Source organism: Lates calcarifer, linkage group LG7_2, assembly GCF_001640805.2.
Source record: "Lates calcarifer isolate ASB-BC8 linkage group LG7_2, TLL_Latcal_v3, whole genome shotgun sequence".
In the NCBI taxonomy this organism is placed as follows: Eukaryota; Metazoa; Chordata; class Actinopteri; family Centropomidae; genus Lates; species Lates calcarifer.
Window position 1 is genome coordinate 11,986,966 of NC_066854.1, and position 21,761 is coordinate 12,008,726.

Sequence of the window (21,761 nt, forward strand, 5' to 3'; positions counted from 1 at the left end):
TACTCGACATGGAAAACAAAATGCAGAATTTGTGGAGCTCTTATTCTCCAGGAGACCAGAGATACAAAGAGAATGAATATTGGACTCACATTCACCAGGTGGATGCATAATACTACTACTTACTTTCTACTACTTAATTAAGAAGTACTTCCTCTGTAATTTTTTTCTAGGTATATTTGCTCTTAAATTTGTTAGCCCTCTTTTCCATGTACATCTTCCCTTGTACCTACCACCTACACATTTCAATGGTCCCCATGTATGTAAAAATATTTATACTGCAATTTAAGAGCTGCAGTCTGAAGCGTTACTGGAGAGGCTAAACTTGTGGGCAAGATGTGGTGGAAAGTGAAGCCGCTTAATCTCACTTTACAAGCCCTTTCAGTCTGCCATAAACTTCATGATGTAAATTCACAGTGTATATTCTAGTAAGTAGCCTCAAACTGTTGGATGTCATATGAAAATAGGGTCTTCTGAAGAGTGACAAAATCCTTCAATGTTTTTATGTGGACTTTTTTTTTTTACTTTCAGTGACTGAAAGTCAGTGTTTACCCACCTTTTATTTAGCACTGAGTGAAAACAGAAAGAACGCGTTACAGCCGTCATTCCATTAGTCATACCAGCTATATGGGTCAGCGAGTGCATTTCAGCATGTGACCCTCCTTTTCAGTATTAGTTTGAAAGATGTCACAACTTCACTGCGTTCAGTGATGGCGCTCCAGTTAATCATTGTTTGGCTTTGTTGGGTCACTAGATTCCCTGTCAGGTCATTGATGAAGCACTCTGTGTCACCTGACTCTGTGTGTTGTTACTCCATGCTGCCAGAGTGGAACAGACGTCCTGACACAATGGAGGAGTGCTGTAATACAAACCATCACCATAAGTATGGTATTTGATATGGCCGCTACTGTAATTAGTACTGTATTATCACAGCTTAGTGAGGGTGTTTTTGCTACCTAGAAAAGTCTCTGTGCTTAGGTGGTATAGAGGAGCCTTAGGCAATAACACTGTAACAGACCTGGGTTAAAATATATAGGAATTGTTTCACATATTAATTAATTTAACACTTTTAATTTCAAAAATAATCATTGTTTTTAATGTGTTTTTGGAATATCTGTAGGTAAAAACTCTGAAACTGAAACTGAATATTTGATGTGCTGAAAATGCTGTTGAATTACTGTCTGGTATTACAGTATTTTTATTCTTAATTTACCTGCCAGACACATAAACACTCTCTAAAGGAGATAAATCCCCTGCCAGATTGTTTCAGATCAATGACTTACTGCTTTATTTTGTCAGGTAGTTTAGCATTGTGCAGCTGTTGTCAGTAGTGCTCATAGTGATAGTAACTTTGAGCAGATGCTGCATGTTTTGATTTCTTAACTGGGAGCTGGAATCAGTATCACATCTGTTGTAATTATGAGCCTCCGATTCTAAATGACAATGCAAATATGTTTGCACTAGTTTCAAAAATGACCTACATGCTTTGATTTTTAATTAGCACTTCAGTGTGTTTCTGGGTAAATCAGATTATTTGTGTTAGACCTCTGAGTGTAATGTCTAATGTCTAATACGTTATTGCTGTTATTTGCGGCGCCAAGGTGTCTGACCCGTGCTGGTTCATTATATGTTTTAGCCCAGGTCTGACTCATAGTTACTAGCATTTGTTCGGTTATTTGGTTATTAATTTACTGGTGAAAAGTAGAGGCTTGCAAACAGAGACAGCTCTGTTTTATGCATCACCTCCCAGTAGACTGGAGAGAAACGCTGTCTAATGATGTGCATAGGGATTTAGAGTGTGTGTATGTGTGTGAATGACAGCGGAAGAGCGTAATTGTGTTTGATTGCGGGAGAAACAGCGTGTGTGTGTGTGTGTGTGTGCATGTGTGTTGGCATGTTTTAGATGCCATTGTAGAGATGTCAGTAATCAGCATTTATCTCTTTGTATGTTGGCACATTAAAGCACTGAACAGAAAATCTCACTCTTTACCTCATTCTGTTGTCATGTCTTCCTTCTTATGCTATCTTTATCCTGTTCTGAATAATTACTGTCATGTTTGTTTCACTTACAGTATTATCTTACAGAACCAGACATGTTCCTTACTTTCCCTGTATGCTGAGTTAAACTAAGGATATGTGTGGAGATGTGTTTTTAAACCTGGAGTTTTGCCTTTTTCCTCATTAATTTGATCATTAAGGATTTAGTTTTGAAGTGTAAATTCTGCATGCCTTTAATTGCAAGGGCCATTTATATGCTGATGGCACCATCTTTTACACTATTGCTCGTATTACAGTAGAGGCCTTCTCCAGGTTGCAGTCTGCATATCACAACCTCTGTTTGGATGTAAAATGAAAATCTACAGATTTTTAAATAATGTGGTGAGATAGCAGATTGTCCCACTAAACTCATGTTGAATACTCAGCACATTGTATTCTTGTACCGGAACAGAGCTTGACGTATTTATTCACATTTACATTTATTCATTTGGCAGACACTTTTTTTAACAAGTGAAGGACAACACTAAAGCTCAGCATGAGACATTGAAGTAAGCAGTAAATACTACATTTAAACCACTGGACAATATTTACCACAGTAACTCAACACTAGGCATCACACATGCAGTAATTCAATGTTCCATCTGAATTTCTGTTGTATGCAGAGGTTTTAACTCAATTTCCAGAAAATCAACATAAGAAAATTTTGGTTAATGTGCTACTGTTATGTGTAAACAGCTGTTATGAGAACATTAGGACTATGTGAATATTAGGGTGCAAGGAGAAGGTGTAATCGAACCAGAAAGCCATGAGGAAAATGTGACTGAAATGAGACATTTCTGCTCATTTCTTCAGTGGAGTGGAAGCTTGAATGACAGATAAGCTAAGTGTGTATCCAATGCTCTTAGTCTTTACTGATAAATCATCTTTTTTCACAGCATTTCCACAATGTGTTGTGCAAATGGAAAGGCACTTAATGATGTCATGGCGTACTGACATCTAAAGTCATCAAAAACGATATTTTAAAGGGTCGTTAAGGTACTCTAACACTTTTAGTCAAGGTTAAAGTGAACAAAACATGACAGCAGTACAGATTCTGTATGGAGGAATCCAAAAACCTTTGCCATTACTGACATCTGTGGCTGCCACTTATTGCTCTCGCGCTCAAGTCGGCGTGCGCGAGCTTCCATAAAGTTCTAACCGACTCAGTCTCTCTGCCAGCCCTCACCGTGTACCTGCGAGTTTTTTTAAATTTTCCTTTTATTTTAAGCTATTGAAGTAATTATCAAACGGCAAGGTTGTCGGTTTACCAGCCGCATTAATTTAGATGAATTAGAAGACATTATCCACTCACCACAGTAGTTTTTTTTCTTTTCTTTTCGATTTGTCCACGTTAGCAGGTAAGCTAATGCTAGAGAGCTTTAGCCAGCTAAAACTACATATCATGGTAAATTTCACAGGATATGCGGTAATGTTAGCTCGCCTGTCAAATAGGAGAGCAGCTCACGGTCGGTTTTAATCCCCAAAGCTGAACGAAGGTCCCTCCATGAATACAACGACCTGCTGAAGTTGACCCCAGTTTTCCCCTGACGTCGCTCCAGTTCCTGTTTGGCTACACAGGCTTCATGAGGTAAAGTTTTCTGGTTTTTTGTTCTTCTTGTTTGTGTTGGAGTATTTCTTGTTATGGGCGCTAGTCATACCGGTGACAGACTCCACTCCGAAGCTAACGGTAGTACACTGGCGGTTCTGTGCAGAAGAGACTTCTATTGCAATGCATTTGGGAGCAAGCATCCTGAAAATTCGACCGGCGTGTTTTACCTAGAATTCAGTCTTCAGGGTGTTCTAGACACCGGAGAAGGTCGGGGAATGATTCATTTTTTAAAAATTCATATTACAAGCTTACAAACAAGTCATTACATGTCAACTGCTTAAAATTCATCCATACAGTACCTTAGAAGGTTTCTCATTCTAACCAAGAGCTCTATTTTAACAGTCCACATGCAGGAGCAAGTGCATTCAGGGCATTCCCAAGCTTACTGTTGCAGGTGTAACGGTGCGAGGCGCGAGGTTCAAAAGTGTTGTACTTAGTCTTAATCAGAGCTAATCATTGGTGTATTTTGGGCGTCAGCAAAGTAATCAGAGTTCCGTGCCTTTAAAGCCAAGTGCTCTTGCACCTTGGCAGATTGTAATTATACTGGCAGAGTCGCCAGCTTCTTCTGCCAGCTGATGTCTCCTTGCCCGTGCTGCTGCTGGTGTATTTGGGTTCATTAGCCTTTGCACCTGCAGTGCAGCATCACACCTTCTTAAGTCCTGTGATGTGTCCTCATTTTGGTCCAAGAGACATCCCTTATGCAAGGCAGTGTTGTGTAACACACAACATGCATTTTTATTTTTGATCTTTTGCATGTGCTGCTGTGCGTCCTTGTGTTTATAACAAGCATAGTGTACACATTGTGTCGCTCATGTTGGTGCATATCACCATCTTGATAATGCACCCTTGAAATAACAATGAAATCCTGCACCATTGACTTCAGACCAGGTTTTTCTTGGTCAATGACACAGTCGTTTTCCAATGTGCTTACATAGTGACCGACCACACTTCATTTTAAGACCAACACAACCATGGGCACGCAGATGGGTGCATGTGCATTAGCTATTTAAAAACCTGGGTGCTAGATTGGAAAATGACAACTGTGTTGGTCTGAAACTTGCAAAATTATGCTTGGCACCGTTTTGTGACAGGTGTGCGATAGGGCCCTCAGTGTTGTGTATGCATAAGTATATCAAATGTTAATTCAGGGAACCCCAATTTCTCCAGGAAAAGGACTACTTTTTCCTCATTATCTGAATGAACACATTCAAGGTTATATCTATTGCCAGTATCTGGCTAGTTTGCTCTCAAGGCGGCCTCTAAACAAGTATTCCTCCTGCCAATTAGGAGTTGTAGTGCCAATTACTAACATAAGGCAAGACTCTGTGGAGACAGAGCAAACACTTGACCAAAACAACAGTTTCTGTCTCCCAGCAAAAACACACATTAACATAATTTCAACATTTAGCCCCACAGAGGCCTGGGTATTTTATTTCTGGCAGTGAAAGCAACTGTAAACAGCCATTGAGTGACAAAAAGAATCCCAGACATGTTGTTTGAAATAGAGTGGTTTATGATTGCCACTGAGACAGGCACACTTCACTGCAGGGAGCATCAAGATCTCTGCAGGAGAGAAGATCTCATAAAGTTACATAACAGTCTGTGTTAATGCAGCAGCTCCCTGAAGCAGAAGCCTTTTTTGGGTTTCTGTAATGTCATATTGCGACGTAATGTATTGCTCCTGTCACCTGAAAGTGAGTTTACTGCTGAGATTTTGAAACAAAGCTGTGTTTTGACTGCTGACTGGTGTAAAAAAATCACAATTAAAATGCTTTCAGAAAATAAAAAGTGACTTCCTCACCTGCTGACATAGCTGGATCATGAGAAAAAGCAAATGCAGCACAATTATCAGTAGAGTAAGAGCTAATTTTATTGCACAGCTGATGCGGTAAAGTGGAAACTCCTGGCTCTGGCTGTGGAATGATCTCTCTGCCACCCCACCGCTGCCGAAACCTCCAGGAGAGTTGGAGGTTAGAGAAGGAGCAGCGTGCCTTGTCAACCTGGATTAGCGCTCATCATCGCAGTAAGTACACCTAACATCTGCTACACTCAACATCTGTCGTATGAAGCTTTGAAGACATACACATAATTGGGGGTGCCTGAATGATTTTATAATAACATACAATACTACACTGAATCATCTCTACATCTCAGTTAGTTAGAGCTTTGTGTTGTTTATTCACCTCTTGCTGAGAGTACTTCAGAAAACATTTTTCCAAGATTCAATGGCCTAGTTTACAGCAGTCTTACTGTACTGCACAAACTGTGGTTATACTGCCCCCTGCTGTATAAGTTGTGCCATGATGACCCAGTGTGCCCCAAACCCATACAACATACTGATTCTCTGCAGGTTTTCAGCATGAAGTCTGTTCACACTAGCAGAATTAAAGTCACCCTGTGCTCTAAAATGTATTTTGCTAATTGCTCCTTCTCTTGGATGTTTGAGCTTCACTGAACACTGAATGCATGGGTGTACCAGCAAAACTTATAACATCACAACTAGAGCTGGAAGCTTATCAAGGTCCAGCATGTAGTTTACATAAAGTGTGGAAACTTGAAGCTTGTAGTTCACATACACTGAGAACAGCAGGAGTAGGAGACATCTTTTATCTAGCAGTTAAACTTGAAATGAAAGGTATTTGCATAGTCATAGATTGTGGATTTTTAAAGAGAAATTAGGACACAGTTACTGAGACTAATCTGAGAGTTTTATGAGTCAAATAGTTGCCTATGTTCTGTTTGATATTCTTAAACTTTATATAAAAGTATGATATTGGCCTTTTGTAGCAGCATGACAAATACACTGCTGATTTTCTGAGTGGCAAGAGATACATCCTGGCCCTGAATATTGAATTGAATATTTGAATAATTGAATATTTCCACCTCCATGATTCACTGTTGGTTTCAGACACTGGTATCATTCTCACTCCTGTTCGTCTCCTTACATTATTCTGTTACTGCCATAAATCTCAAACTCATTACTCATTAGTGAACAGGACATCATCCATGGTTGGGTATCAAGACAATCTTTTTTTGACAGCACTATCACTGACTGGAGTCTTGCGTTCTTTATTTAGCAAATTCTCTATCCATGATGCTTTTCTATCTCTCTGGGAACTTAGCTTGATGTATTGATCTTCTGATGGTGTTGTCACTTTTGGTCTGTGTGATTGTGCTTTGGATATAATGGATCCAGTTTCTGCAAAGTGCTTTAGAGTTCCTGACACTCTTACTTAGTTCTGATGCCATTTTCCCACCATCATAATGCTACTTAGTAAACAAGGGGTTAGGGTTAGGCTGCTGGAAATGAGGAAACTGGTGCAAGGAACAAGCGAGTTCTGAAAGCATGCTTCAGTGAAAGGGATACAATTCAAAGAAACCTGGAGTTAAGATTGTCATTGCCCAACTTTGCCTAAATTTTATTACTGACCTAGAAATATAGCAGAATCTTAAATATTTCCTCTTTGTTTTACATAGTGTAACTGCCTTCAATCATTCTGATTATTTCCAGTTTTACCTGAAAATAGATTTTCAATGTGGTCTCAGACAGATTTTGGCATATGGAAAGGCCACTTCAATACTTTTTCACCTGCTGGGTTTTAATAAGGTCAGAAAATTAACATCTTGTTTTTACTGACCTCCATTGATTTAATTTCTCACCTGGCTGCAATGATGCACAAATAGTCTCCAGGATAATGTGACTTCGGTTAGAGGTGATGCTGGGCGTGGTTAGAAATGAAACAGACTTGAAACCTTGAATCAGAGAGTGCAGCAAAACATTGTGTTTCAGCCTGGTGTTAAATTAGTCTTTAGAGGAAAAGATGTTGATCTTGCAATTATTGTTATTTTAACACATGCAATAAATCAACACAAGTGTCAACAACACATAAGGGTTTAGTTCAGCTCAAAGTTACTGTCCATGTGAAGACAGCAGCACCTGGTGCATGGGATGCCAGTCCCAGAAGTTACTGTTTTTGGACCACCTCATCCACTTACAGCACTCCCCGCAGGCATTCAGTACTTATGAGTAGCCGGGAGTCTGGGACCAGAACAGCGCTTGGATCCATCATATCATGTATCTAAAAATAGCAACTGTCTCATGAATGCGCACCGCGTCTTGCGTAATGGAGCCGTTACAGTAAACTGAGTCCTAAACTAAGTGGGTGTATCAGTTTATAAACAGATCTAATATTAAGACGCCTGGTCTGTACAGTAAGGGAGCACTTACCCACCAGAGCAGAACAGCTAATGTGATTTTACATTTGCGATTTTTGCACTGGTCTTTCATCTTTATTTTCTCAGTCAGAGATAACAAACCATACCTGATGTTTTGAAGTGATTCAAGACTTCTCTCAGCTGGAAACAAAAATGTGTGCTACACAGCCTGAGTTCTATCAGTCATTTTGCCCACCTTTTTCTACCTCAGAACAGTTCTCTCATCCAAAATATGTGACCCAAATCCATGAACACCAAAGTGAGCAGTAACCTACTAAACTCATTGAGATCGTCAGAGTGAGGTTATGGCAGAAAATGTGATATAGCCTATAAATAGCTTTTTGTTTACATTGGTTGTGGTCTGTTACGTGGCCACCACCCACTTGGAGGTCAAAGTTGACTCCAGAACGGAAGCGTCCATCGATGCGTCCGTCGGGTGTCAGGTTTTACGCATGGCGTCCGCCGAACGGAATGGGGGCCAGCAGAGAGCCACCTCTTAGCACCCTACTATTTAGAGGTGGGAATGCTCCGACACCCAGCCCCCGCCTGCACACCTGCTCCTCTCCGTCTGGTCTGTGTGACAGACCGGTCCCCCCCCCCCTCCTGCCTGCGTCCCCGTCTTCACCGGACTTGTGTCCTCACCGTGCGCTCTCCCTCTGGCCGTTTGTTCTTTGGGTGTCTTTCTCTCCTCCTGGTGGATTTAACCTGTTCGTTTAGTCACCCGCTTGTAAAGTAACTTTTCACACCCGGCGCCCTGTAATCGATGGCGGAGAGTGTGCGTCCCGAGGACTACTGCGACGAGCCTGTGGAGGACGAGTTTGGGGAGATCATCAAGTGTCGATCTGGTAGGAGATCAAAGCTTCACTAGTGTGTGTGAGTGTGTGTGTGTGTTGCTGTATATCGAACCACACACGTGAGGCAGACCATATGCTTGTTTATGTAATATTAAAGACCCCTCTGTCCACTCATGCAAAAATATCCTACAGAGGATGCTCAGTGCCACTGACAACACCTCAGAAACATCCCAAACTTTTTCAAACAGATTGCTGTGTGTGAGCAGCAAGATACTGATGCAAGAGGCAGTCCATATAAACAAAATCAGAGTTATGAAATATATGTTGTCATCTGAAATTCTCTTTTTGAGCATAACACATCCTAAAGGCTCCATCCAGACTGCTGATTTGTGTAGATGTGATGGAGGGACTGGTTAAAGTGAGAGTTGTGCACTTGCCTGCATGTGACATGTAATTATGATGAAATGTGATTACAGTGACTGAGCGAAGGTGACTGTGTCACTACATGGTTCCATTTTCTATGGTTATGATTAAGCTAATTAGTATATATATATATATATATATATATATATATATATATATATGATCTGGCACAGAACAGCACTGTGTTTGTATCTAGGCTCTGTGTGATTCCATATTGTTTTATCCTTGTTAGATATACTTTTTAATGTGTTGTGGGGATTTTTCCGGTGCTAGGTGCAGGCTAACATCATTGTCAGATTACTTGTGATGACTTTGGACAGTCAAATGTGACAGAGTGTCATTAGCCACCTTGCATCCTTTATGTCATGATGCTGTCAGTGCTTGTGTTTCTGAAAATTAATCAATTAGTTAATTTCCTGTCAACTCACTTTCTTCCAGTTGTAAAGATGATAATGAAAAGTTTATTTTCCAATTTAAAAACAGATGATATTGTGCTGATAGTTGCTGAGTGATGGAAAGAGCATGGCGAATTAAGCTATGATGAATTAAGACTAAAAGCTGATTTTTTCTCCAGACTGTCAGATTAAACTTCAAATATCAAGCAAAGTTTGGGCATCTAGTTTCATTTTACATTTCTGCTGAGAACTGAAGTCGCCTTGCAAAGGCAGACGAATCATGACACTAGTGCAGGTTGAGTTTCACATGCACTAGATCCTACATTTCCCATGATGCAATCTCTGTGTCTCTTTGTTAGACCCTACCTGCCTGGTCTTTCAAACTCTATGCCTTCAGGGTGTAGTGCTGGCTTTCTGTTATATATTTGTAGGCTAAAATAACCCAGATGACATCAGTATGACATCATCAGGGTCTCCTTCTCACACTTGACAAAGCTCCCCCAGTCACAGAGGACTTTATACAGCTGTTCTCACAGGTGGAGTACGCTGACCTTGCTGCATAAAATTGATGGAGTGGCCCTTTAAGGATTCAAACACTCCCAAAAAACATCTCAGGCAACATCACAATTCATTATACAGTACATTTCATTGAGAGGGTATGATTGCATATATACAGTACTAAGTCCAATCTGATACTTATATTTATGTAACTTAGATGTTGATTAAATTGTCTATGTATCTGACTCAGTTCATTTGTGGTTGTATAGTTGGTGCTACAGAGTGGTGGTTCATCCCTCACAAACTATATCTGACAAGTACTAACAATGGTGTGCAGAGAGCTCACAAACCAACAACAGCCTGTCATCAAGTTACTCATAGAATTAAATTAATAACAGCTGATATGACATACCATCATCATTTCTTATAGTGACAGTGACTCTCAGCACAACAAGCAACTAGCTTAATGTTTTTTGCAATGATTTGCTGATGATTATTAGCATCGGCGTTGAGTGAATCTTTGTATTTGTTCAGCATCAGTGTCTGAACTCACTGATGCACCCATATGATACTTCTACATTCATATAAGCTGATTTTATTAGCTCATGCAGTGGGATGCCCATCTGTCCATAAAGAGAGGAGCTGTAACATGAGCAGCCTGAGGTGGAGAAAACACAGATCCATTAAAATACAGGCACATAGATTAATGTGTTTACACCACAGAACAGGAGGGTGGATGGAGGTATGCAGGGTAAAACATGGTCAAAGCCCATTAAGGCTGCCACTCCCAGTGATGTGATGATCTTGTTTTCTAAGGCTATTTATATCCTATGAGATGCCACAGAGAGCATAATTACTCCAGTTAACTGTGCCCCTTTACTATTCCTTTTATCCCTGAACTGTCCTGTACCTTTGGTCCAACACTCTGAAGTGAGCTCAGTTTAGCCTGAACTTTGCCTCGCTGCTTTGCAAAATCAACACCACAATCATTTGTAGAACTAAATCGGGACTATATTGTTTCCGGGCTAACTTGCCACCCAGCCCCACCCAGGGATAAAAATGTCCTGGGCGAACATGTTGTTTGTGTGATGTGCGATCGTGACGCTGAATCCCTCAAAGTATGTTGGGATGAGTTAGAGGCCATGGAGGTTTTATTTCCTCTTATAGTGCTTGTAAATGCTGGATGACCTAGAGTGGTCCTCTAGAATGGTGAGACACTGAAGCAAACAGACTCAGACAGACAGACAGCAGGGTTGATTTTTTTTTTTTTTTCTTAAAAAAAAAAAAAAATACAGGGTCTGAGTAGGTTAATGTCCCCCCTCTGCTTCCTCTGGAGGTGAATTTCTACTTGCCTGCCTGTCTGTCTGTGTAAATAACTTTTTTCCTTGAGTGACCTGCCTGCTTAAATAAAGCTTCAATGAATAAATAAAGCCCTTATTCCCTATCTCTCACTCTCTCTCTCACACACACACACTTTCCCGTCTCTGTGTGTGTTTCTTGCCCACTCCCCCACGGTACAGCTGGTGGGTCATCTCATGCTGGAAATAGCGGTCAGCTGGCCTGATGGACGGCTGCTGTGCGGTGTCAGATAGCCTAGTTTGGGATGTTGCCATGCCTTAACCTTCTCTCTGTTTTCTCTTTCTAGCTCTCATTCCCCTTTTCCAAATTCCCTCTCTCTTCCTCCATTGCTTTCAGTTTTTCCACACCCTCTCTTTGTCTTCCAGTCTATTTACATCTCTCTCTTTCCAAACCTCCTACTTTCCTGTGCTCCCTAACAACAGGTTCTTTTTCCTCTATTCATTCTTATCCAGTGAAACTTTGATTTTCTTGTCATTTTCTGTCTTTCTCTTGAAGCCCCCCACCCCACCCCCATCATATTTTACCACCCAAGTTGTTTTTCACTGTATGACTGGACTGTCTGTCAGGAGCTAAATCTAGCTGTCTGTCTCTGTGCTGTAGGCCCAACTGCAGATATATAACATACCATACACTCTATGATATGTAGCCACAGGTCCAGACTTAAACCATATTAATGACAAACTGGGAACATTTGTTGTATGATAAAAATCCATAAATTGTGCTGATCGTTAACATAAAATGTGCAAGTAGACCAGGGCTCAAAATAATGATTATTTTCGTTAACCATGAATCTGTCAATTATACTTTTGATTTAGAAAAATAGTGTAAAATAGCAAGAAATGTCCATCACAGTTTCCCAAAGCCAAACACTTAGGCACTAAAAGTAAAAGGTTGCTTTCAAAAATAATACCATAAGTAGTTTTTATTTATCATTGACCTTCATAAAAAGTGCAGTTAACACTATGCACTTTTAAGTCAGTCAGCATTTGGTGTGACCACTCTTTGCCTTTAAAATGGCACCAATTCTCCTTGTTACATTTGTGCACAGTTTTTAAAGGTACTTGTCAGGTAGATTGTTTCAAGCATCTTAGAGACCTTACCACAGTTCTGTGGATTTATGCTGTCTTTTCATGTCTCCATATGTGTTTTCAGTATATATGTGTGTATACAGTACAGTACGTAACAAAACTGAGCACACCTGTGCACATCACTGAAATGTTAAATGAAGTTGTATGATCTTAATAATGACATCATTTTTAAGTTGAAGTGTAGGCTATTTGCTCCTATGTATATTTAAAAGCTGATTACATCTGTGATTTCCAGTTAAGGCTAATTGAATGAACATAGTTACATAAGAGTCTGTGAACGCCACAGCTTCCTCAATCTCGGCGTGGGTTGTTTATAATGCAAAAGCCTTGAAAATGGCAGTGTACACTATTAGGTATTTGTTCAACCTTGTATTGAAAAACAGACAGGCAGGTGCTTCTGACACCAGTGCACCTGGATTATCTGTGGATATTGGTGCAAAGGACATTGCATGAAGTAAGCGCCTACTGACGGTGTCACAAAACAATACAAAACTGCAAGATTGAACTTTGAAGAACATGATATATAGATATATATAGATTTGCAAATGCCACAATTTTTTATCTCTATTTTTTAAGTTCATGAAATAGAAAATAACAGTGCATTAACATTTGAATACTGTCTGTTTACTGCAGGTGTTATTTATTTTCACTTCAAAAATCAGCAAAATCTAGACTTTTCTTGTGCATACATTGGCATGTGCAATTTACTGCCAATATACTGCCTCCAGCAACACACAGAAGAGTGCAGTCTATGACATGTTGCCCATTTGATTTATCCCTGCTCTGGCCATGTGTGTGTGTGTGTGTGTGTGTCTGAAACCAAGTGAGGGTCTGTGTTCTTTTGTAGATTGGTTTTAAAATTGTAGAATTCATCAACATTGACAACCTTTAATCAGGTCTGTACGGGCATCAGGTTTGTGGGGTTTTGTGTGTCTTTCTGGATGTGTAGCCAGGTCTACCTTGTTATCACACCTTGCAGCTCCATAACTACCTTGCTATTACCCATCATCCTTTGCCTATAGCCACAGACCCGTGGATCCTAATCCTGTTTGGAACAGACAGGCATTGGGTGGAAAACTGCTCTTCTCCTCTTTTCAGTTGTTTTCAATCATGCACTCCAGAGCAAGTCCTCTTAATGGACCTCTTTGCTGCATTTATCCTTCCCTCAATTCTGACCAGTCTACCTGTCCTTGCCACTGAGAAACACCCCCCACACCATGATGTTGCTGCCACCATGCTATGTTAGAGTTACTGCTGGGTTCTTGGTCACTTCCTAGACTGAGGCCCTTATTGCCTGGTTACCCAGCTTGGCTGAACAGCCAACTCTAGGAACAATCAAAGCTTTAGAAATGGTTTTATACCCTTGCCATGATCTGTAACATGCCACAATTTTATTGTGAAGGTCTACAGACAGTTCCTTTGCCGCAGATGGACTCTGATCAAGTTCTACACACATCTCAAGGATAATTAAAGCATTAGTAACTAAATAGGGTGCACCTTACCACAGTTTGGAGTGCCACAGCAAAGTGTCAGAATACTGAAGTAAAGAGGAAATTTCAGTTTTTAATTTTTAATTAAATTAAATTTTATTTTATTTCTAATCTGAAAACATTTGAAAACATTTCTAGAAACATTTTTATCCATTTAAGATTAAATCTAAAATACAAAGTACGCAATCAGTGAAGAGGTCTTAACACATTCTGAAGCCATTGTATACAGTATATGGACACACCCAAAACCCTCAATTAACACAAGTTGTCCCGGCATGCCGTTCTGGGATCAGCCTCCCTGTCTAAATTGATGTTTAAATCTTAACCTAATGTGTCGGCAGCATAGGAAAGTTACAGATCTGAGCGCAGCCCCAATGTCTGAGGACATCTTCATATAACACCACCTAGAACTTCCAATTTTCAGTTAATATCAGTCTTCACTTTACATTTGTAAAATGGCCACTCTGCCCAAAGTTCAGGGGGAGAAAGATGGAGGGATAATAACAATAATCCAAAATTGTTTTACCCTTACAGAGTACAGTTTGCACATTTTCAAGAACCACAGGAAAATGTATTAATAAAGACCTAAACAAGTGAAAAATTAATGTCTTAATAAGAAATATTGAACTAATAAACAAAAGAGGTAAATAAATAAATAATTCTTCAAAGACCAAACTAACCAAAAAGAATTACCCAACTGAATAAACTACCCTAACAAAGACTGTGCTCTGAGCTGACAGAATAACAGCTGTACAGTGCACGAGTCTGATTCCAGTTCAGTGAAATGATGAAAATGAAACAATGCTGACTAATTTTTCAAGCCTGACTGAGGGACGCCATTCGGGAAATTAAAATTTGAAGTTGGTAGAATGCTTTATATAATAGGAACAGGCCTTACAGGAATAAAGTTGCACATGCTGGAGAATAGAGCACAGGATGGAGATTCAGTTACAGCTCAGAGGTAAATGTATTGCTATTTTTATACAGAGTGAATATTGAATTATAAATGATTATATTCAGCAAGCATAAAAACCTGTTATGTCAAAGGTCAGTTGGGGAAAGGGAAGCAATATAAAACCAGTTTGAATTGGTGATGCAGTTTTTTACAGTAGGAGCAGATCGTTTCCAGACAAATGGAATAATAAATAATAATAAATGATATAATAAACAAAAGAGGTGAGTTAATGAAAAATTTGTCTAGCTGCTGGTTCTGGCAACACCTGTGGCCAAACAGGTTGATGTTAGTATGGTCTGAGTGGATGGGTGCTTCAGTAGCATTCAGTTGCTGCTTATGTCTCACTCATAATGTGGGTTCCCAGTAAGAATCTGCAGCTATGAAGCTGTCTGTGAAGCTGTGGTGACATATTTTAATCTGGACCTAAGTGGTGGACCATCCAACTGACACAAAATGAACAGCATGCTGAGATCCAATAACTTTATTGTATGACCAACATTTCAAGCACACCTGGTCCTTCTCAAGGCCATAGAGCCAAAAAAGCAAGTGACACAGTGATAAGCTGCTTATCGTAGTTTCCCCAAATGACATATCATGTGGTGTATTCATTCCTTTGGCAGAGTAAGTTGCATTCCAGGACTGGAGAGCCAGTTTCTGGGTGTTGGGTGCTCTTCCAGTCAGATGTCTCATGGTGGCAGCATGGAAGTAGGATGGGCAGTGTTTCAGCAAAGGCCGATTGTGTATAATGGAAACTCAGACTGACAGCAAAATATAAAGGAACACTCACCACCTTAAGGTGTAAAACTATGAAACAATCAAACCCAACTTTTCTGAAGCTCAATGACTATTTGATTCAGCACTGGACTGTACAGATGCATTAGTCTAGCCAAGATGCAGTCCTGGTGCCCTTGAGCAGTGCGCCAAACTTCGAAGAGAATGTACTGTATGAACACAGGCAGCAGGTGTAAATATAAAGCAGAATATATAAATATAAAGCAGGCCAAAACAAGAATAGACTCATCACTCATCTCTCCCCTAGATGACATACTCTTCTTTTCCTCAGTCAGACAGGCCTAGAAAATCACAATTTACTGTGAGCTCTGAAAACTAAAAAAGTTTAAAACCCAAACTTTAGCTCCCAACTCTGAGTCAGTGGCTCTGTATGATAAGGTAATGGCATTTATGGACAGAAGATGGCAGCAAAGGCAACGACTGGCTTTGTAACTGTTCTCAGGGAGACTGTGAGAGATGCTGGCAATGAAGATGAATGTGTGGGAACAGATCACCTGTTCTTGGGAGATTTGAGTCTGGCTGTGTATGAGAGAGAGACAGGTTTGGCTGATACAAAACAGACAAAGAGAGAGAACATCGGGGAAAACTAACACAAGACAAGAAAGATGGTGCAGTAGGAAGGCAGCTGCTGTTTTCTTGTGAGAAGAAAAGGATGGGTGGTGGAAAAAATGACTCATAAGTGATGGATATGAACATGCACTCTGTCAGGGTGGAATGGAGGGTTCAGTGTATGATCTGACCCACATGGAGTTTCTGGGTCACTATAGACCAGAAGAGGAGGAGGAAGCTATGTGTGTGGATGTTGTAATGAGTCTGGCAGATCCCAGTGGAACCTCCTTCCTGCTCAATCACACACACACACACACACACACACATCCGAAGAAACCCTTTTTGGGTTAGGAGGAGTCATGTCAGGGAAAGTGGGTTTTTTAGAATCAGGTTGTACCCGATTGTCATGGAAGTGGGCCAACAGCTCGCAGCAGGGCTCTCGCCGATCAATCAGTTTGGAGGAGGAGTCACACTGGGCCGAAGTCAACCAAGCTACGTCTCTGTGCACAGATGATGTCTTACTGACGCATCAAGCCTCCATTAGCATCACCACTCTCACACACTTGGCGCTGTTTCCTTTGTGTACTCCACATTTGATTTGTCAGAAACAGGGTCAGGTGGGGGGCAGGAAATTTCGGTTTGAATCCTGAAAACTTCCCTCAAACATTTCTCCTCATATTGGGCTCAGAATCCTCACTGGGTCTGGTTTAGTTGGGGTTTTCAACTCATCAAGGAGTGGATCAATAGTTTTACTTAAGTTTTGAGAGAGAGATGAGTCTATAATACAATAAAGAAAGATGAGTGGTGTTGCCTCTAAATAAATAATCAAACACCATAAAAAACACAGTGATTATATGTGAGTTAGAATTGAGTCAGATCAGTCAGTAGATCTGTTAAAGTCTTCAAGTCATCCTCACTTTCCCTCACCAAAGACTTAAAAGGCAGCACCATCAACCACAGGTGATGGAGAAATACCATCAGCCCCACTTTGATCCTGTATGCTGCATTAGTGTCTCACACTGTATCTGTGTGGGCTCTTGTATGTCTATCGTTGTGAGGACCAATCTGCAACAGACTCTGAGCCGTAACGTTTGTGGTTCAAGTCAGGCCAGGGACCATTACTTTATGTCGATCCCAGTCTCTCTCTTGTTTTCCTGTCCTCTGTCTAAAGCTTGGTTTTAAGGTTTTAAGGTTAGCAGTAGACCTAAACAACTGTTCAGTTCTTGCAAGCATACTCTAGCCATAAGCTGGAAACAGTCGGACAAATACTGGGTTACGAATTACCCAAGGTGTATAGTGTCATATTTAGGTAACCTGACATGGGAAAATGTACAAGGGGTGATTGATAAGTTAGCAGCAGCCTATGCAGAGAGTTTTACATTAGAACTATCTGAGGAAATGGTCCAAGCAGCGATGATGTTGTTGTCACTGTGCTGTGACAGCCTGTGTGTCTGATGCGATGAAATAAAACACTGTAGATGACATAATCTCACCCAGCTCATGTTTTATGAGCTTCTTGATCCAAACACTGGAGTTTAAAAGTTTATAAGCTTAAGTTTTTGATATGATGTGAATTAAAGCTCAGTGGGGAGAATGCCACCCCGACAGTGATGTGATGCGACAGCTACGTTTAATTTAGGCTTATCATCAAGTTACTCACAGATTTAATATTAATTGGTAACAGCTGATACGATGTACCACAGACAATGTTTGCTATTTTAACAGGCAACAGCAATGTTAAGCACAGGCTAAAAATGAAGCTGAATGTTTTCTACACTACACATTGCTCATGATTAGTAATGTCAGAGCAATTTTTCCATCTTCAGTATCTGAACTCAGTGTCACTCTCTGCTGCGCCCAAATAATATTTCACATTCGACCAGATAATTTTCTCTTTTCATTTCATCTCGTATAGTGAGATGCTGCACTTTAGCTCAGATGAGGGGCAACATGAGCAGGCTAAAGCAGTCAAAACACACAGACTGTGGTAAAGAAAGGACTGGACTTTGATAAGTGTTATTTTAGCTGATACTGATCCATTAAAATTTGCCTGGATCTGCCCTTAGGATTGGCTCAGAACATCACTACAGCAGACAGAGAGTGACATTGCCAACAGGAATAAAGTTTACGAAGTGAAAAAAATAAAAGCCAAAGAATACATACTGAATTAAAACAGGGATTTTTGGTGATATATATATATGTTACTTTACAGTTACACAAGCAAAGTCTAAGGTGGTATGTGCTGATATGGATGAGAGAGTCTTCATGTATTTGCTTATTCACCACAGAAAGCCTTAGAGGAGGAAAAAACTGGATAATTCTTTAAAGCCTTAAAGAGGGATACCCTGTTTCTCAGAGCCGTCACTTCAGACTGTGCACCCTGACTGGAAATAACAAGCTAAGTTATATAAATGATATAAAATGGGAGGAGATAGGAAAGATGCAGAAAAGAGGGAAGTTTAATTTAAAAGACTGATATCACGTCCTATCTGCTGCTTCCTTTTCCATCCTTCAAGATCTGACTCAAAACCTGCAGCAACCTCTTCCCAAGAATTTAAAATACCTTGGCATCTCTGAATATTTTAAGAATATTGTATGTGTGTGTGTGTGTGCTCTTGTGCGTGAGAAAAAGAATGTGTGAAGTCTTTAAGAATGCCTGCTGCCTCTTACTTGGCAAATTTGTCATGAAAAAGCAGAAAATCCTCACATTAGAGATGCTGGATTCAGACACAGGGCATCATGCAAGAAATACTTATACTGACAGTTTTGTTGTTCAGAGGTGTGTGTAAGTCTTTAAGAAAAGTATTAGAATGCTTAGAAGTTACTCCTCCATACAAATGAAAGTCTATCTTTCTTCACAAGGTTAAAAACATGTCTTGATGTGAATGAATTTGGATTTGGATGTCTTACTGAAGTCAACTGAATAAAAGTATTGCCGCTTTTCTTACATAAGGCATTTATTAGTATTTAACGTGACATTCCTCTCTTTCTTTGGGTCTCCCACTATGACTGCTGACTTCACTAAATATGTTTTCATCTTGTGATTTGTAATAGCATGAATTGAAGCTCTGTGGTGTGAAATTCTTTTTACTTGGGTGATATTTTTGTTAATGAAATGTACTCACAAATGTAAAAGAACATATAACAGTAGTGATTTGGTAGCATCGATCAAATGCTGCAAACATGCACCTCCTCATGGACAGGTGGCATTCATCAAGCTGCAGTGAACGACTTCTGACAAGTTTGTGGAGATAACAGAGTTTGGGGAGTCCAAGTAACACCTCACATGAAATCTAGAGAGAGAGATTTAGAATACAAAAATGAGATCCACTGTTTAGATGACAGATGATGGTTGTTTAATTTTAATCAGTTAATCCAGTAGGGGTGTATCAAGTCTGAAACATCCTCCAATCTCATATCATGGAACAGGAAGACACAGCTGTTGATACCCACCCCCTCAAGATGAAAAATTAGCTGAGTGCCCTCGGACACATTGAAGCCAACTCTGTGGGAGCATTTTGGTTCCCACAGAACTTGTAGCCTGTAAAACTAAAACAACATGCTAAAAGTTGCTAAAACACTCTGTAGAGCTCAGGAGAACTGCAGCATTGGGTGATAATTCTCTGTAGGATTTTCACTTTACATCTAGTAATGTGATTGATTGTTAACAAAAATTATTGATTAGAGCTGTTTTGATTTTAATTTCAGTGGCTCAAGGTAACCTGCTCTGAAGCAGCTGCACCTGTATTCCAGCATGATTGTTGACAATAAATGTGCAGGCAGGCACAGGTACTGCAATCCAATCCAATCCAACTTTATTTATAAAGCGCTTTAAAAACCCACAGAGGGACAAAGTGCTGCACAGAAAAGATAAATAAAAAACAACACAATAAAATGCATAAATATTCTTAAAAATATAAATGTATAAAATACATGAAATAAATATAGCAAATTAAATGGCAAATTATGCATATGCAAAATTAGCACCTTACAGTGTCGAAATCCAAAGAAGGAGTAGCTTTTACACCTCTCTGTGTGTGTGTTTTCTCAGCCAAACACGTTATCTCAGTACAGAGCAGCGTACATGTGCATGCATATGTCTAAGTGGATGTGTATGTGTGTATGAGCCTTGCGACTACAGCTCTTTCTGTATGTTCTTGCAGCTCAGCAGGTTATAAATTCACAGTTGCCCTGATTCAGTTTCAGCTGAGCACTTTTTAATCTGGCCTTTGTTCTCTCCCTCTTTCCACCTCTCCTTCAGTATCTCTCCTTTCTGCTCTGCATTCTCTCCTCTTGTAGTGCTGTCTGTCTGGCCATTGTTCTTGATTTTCATTTCTATTTTGTTGTTTCATTCTCTGTTATTTGCTCATACTGTTGTCTAGTCTCAGACATGACACACACACACACACACACACACACACACTCTCCTCCTGACACTCTTCCATTCTTTCTTTCTTTCCTGTCTTATAAAACCGTTGTCAGCAATGTTCTTTTCATTTTTGCTACCAGAAATGGTGTCGTAAGGTTGATGAAAAGCAAAGATGGAATGGGAGAAAAGATTTAGAAAATACAGATGAGTGAGAAAGAGGGAGTAGAGGAAAAAGTCTGAGAAATTGAGACAGATGGCCAGAGGGCAGATGGGTGCGACTTAGGTTGAAAGGTTGAATGGATGATAGGAGAGAAGGAGAAATGGAGGGGAAAAAAAATACAAGGAGGCCAGAGGTTTGAGAGGGAAAGTTGGAGGAGGATTTTAGATCAAGGATAGACTGAGGGATGGAGAGGGTTGAAAGAGCAGAAAGTGAGAGTTGCACAAGCTCAAGTTTTTTCCTGAAGCTTTTTGGATAGAGGGATGGGGTGGTTCAGAGGAGTAGAGCCTGAGAAGCAGGAGGCCTTGAGGAAGATGGTATCAGATGTAGGAATGGAGGCAAAATAAAATGAAGACAGTTTTAAAAGGTTTAGAGGACGATGCACCCAAGGAGCTGGCAGGAGGGAAGGCGTGATGGAGAGACTGTGAATTTTGAAGGTTGCGTTTCTTACACATGAGAACCAGTGAGGACCTGTGCATTGTTTTGTGGGTCTCTGAGCTAGTTAGTTATTAGTTATTAAAAGCAGCAACTGCTAGTGCTTGAGCTAACATTCTACATACTAATGATGGAAAACTTGGACAAGATATTGAAGATTGTACAGAAAAATATAGAGTTGCCTGGCTCATTAAAATAAAGAGAGGCAGTTCTAGAAGTGAAGAGAGGACATTGAATAGTTTTTTAGCTTGACAAAAATGTTCTTTTCTTAAGAATACAAATAGTTTTCATTAGTATGTAATAAAGGAGTGTGACTCAGGGTTTGGCAGAGGTGGTAAGTCAGATCCTGTTGCTTCTCCTTTCCTGATCCTCCTTTCCTGTGCCCAGTGAGTGGTAGATTATACCACAGTAGCTTATACAGTATAACTAGATTTTCATTATTTAAAATGCATGGATGTGCTGGAAACCAGTAAAATTACCCTTGAGAGATAAATTTGTATGTCACTCATCCTTGAATTTCCAAATTTTCTCTATCACAA

General features: G+C 40.1%; 1 protein-coding gene across 6 annotated transcripts in view; it reads left to right on the forward strand.

Moving 5' to 3' along the window:
- The first annotated feature begins 8,445 nt into the window (after positions 1 to 8,445).
- The window catches only part of dmd (dystrophin), a 286,719-nt gene continuing 273,403 nt past the window's right edge, over positions 8,446 to 21,761 (forward strand). For 4 of the 6 annotated variants that reach the window (XM_051065871.1, XM_051065869.1, XM_051065870.1 and 1 more), the window contains exon 1: positions 8,447 to 8,703. In XM_051065871.1, coding sequence (XP_050921828.1) covers positions 8,622 to 8,703 — 82 coding nt within the window. In that variant the 5' untranslated portion in view covers positions 8,447 to 8,621. Of the gene's footprint in view, positions 8,704 to 21,761 lie in introns of all 6 variants that reach the window. The other 2 variants (XM_018671655.2, XM_051065872.1) reach the window with 1 other exon arrangement.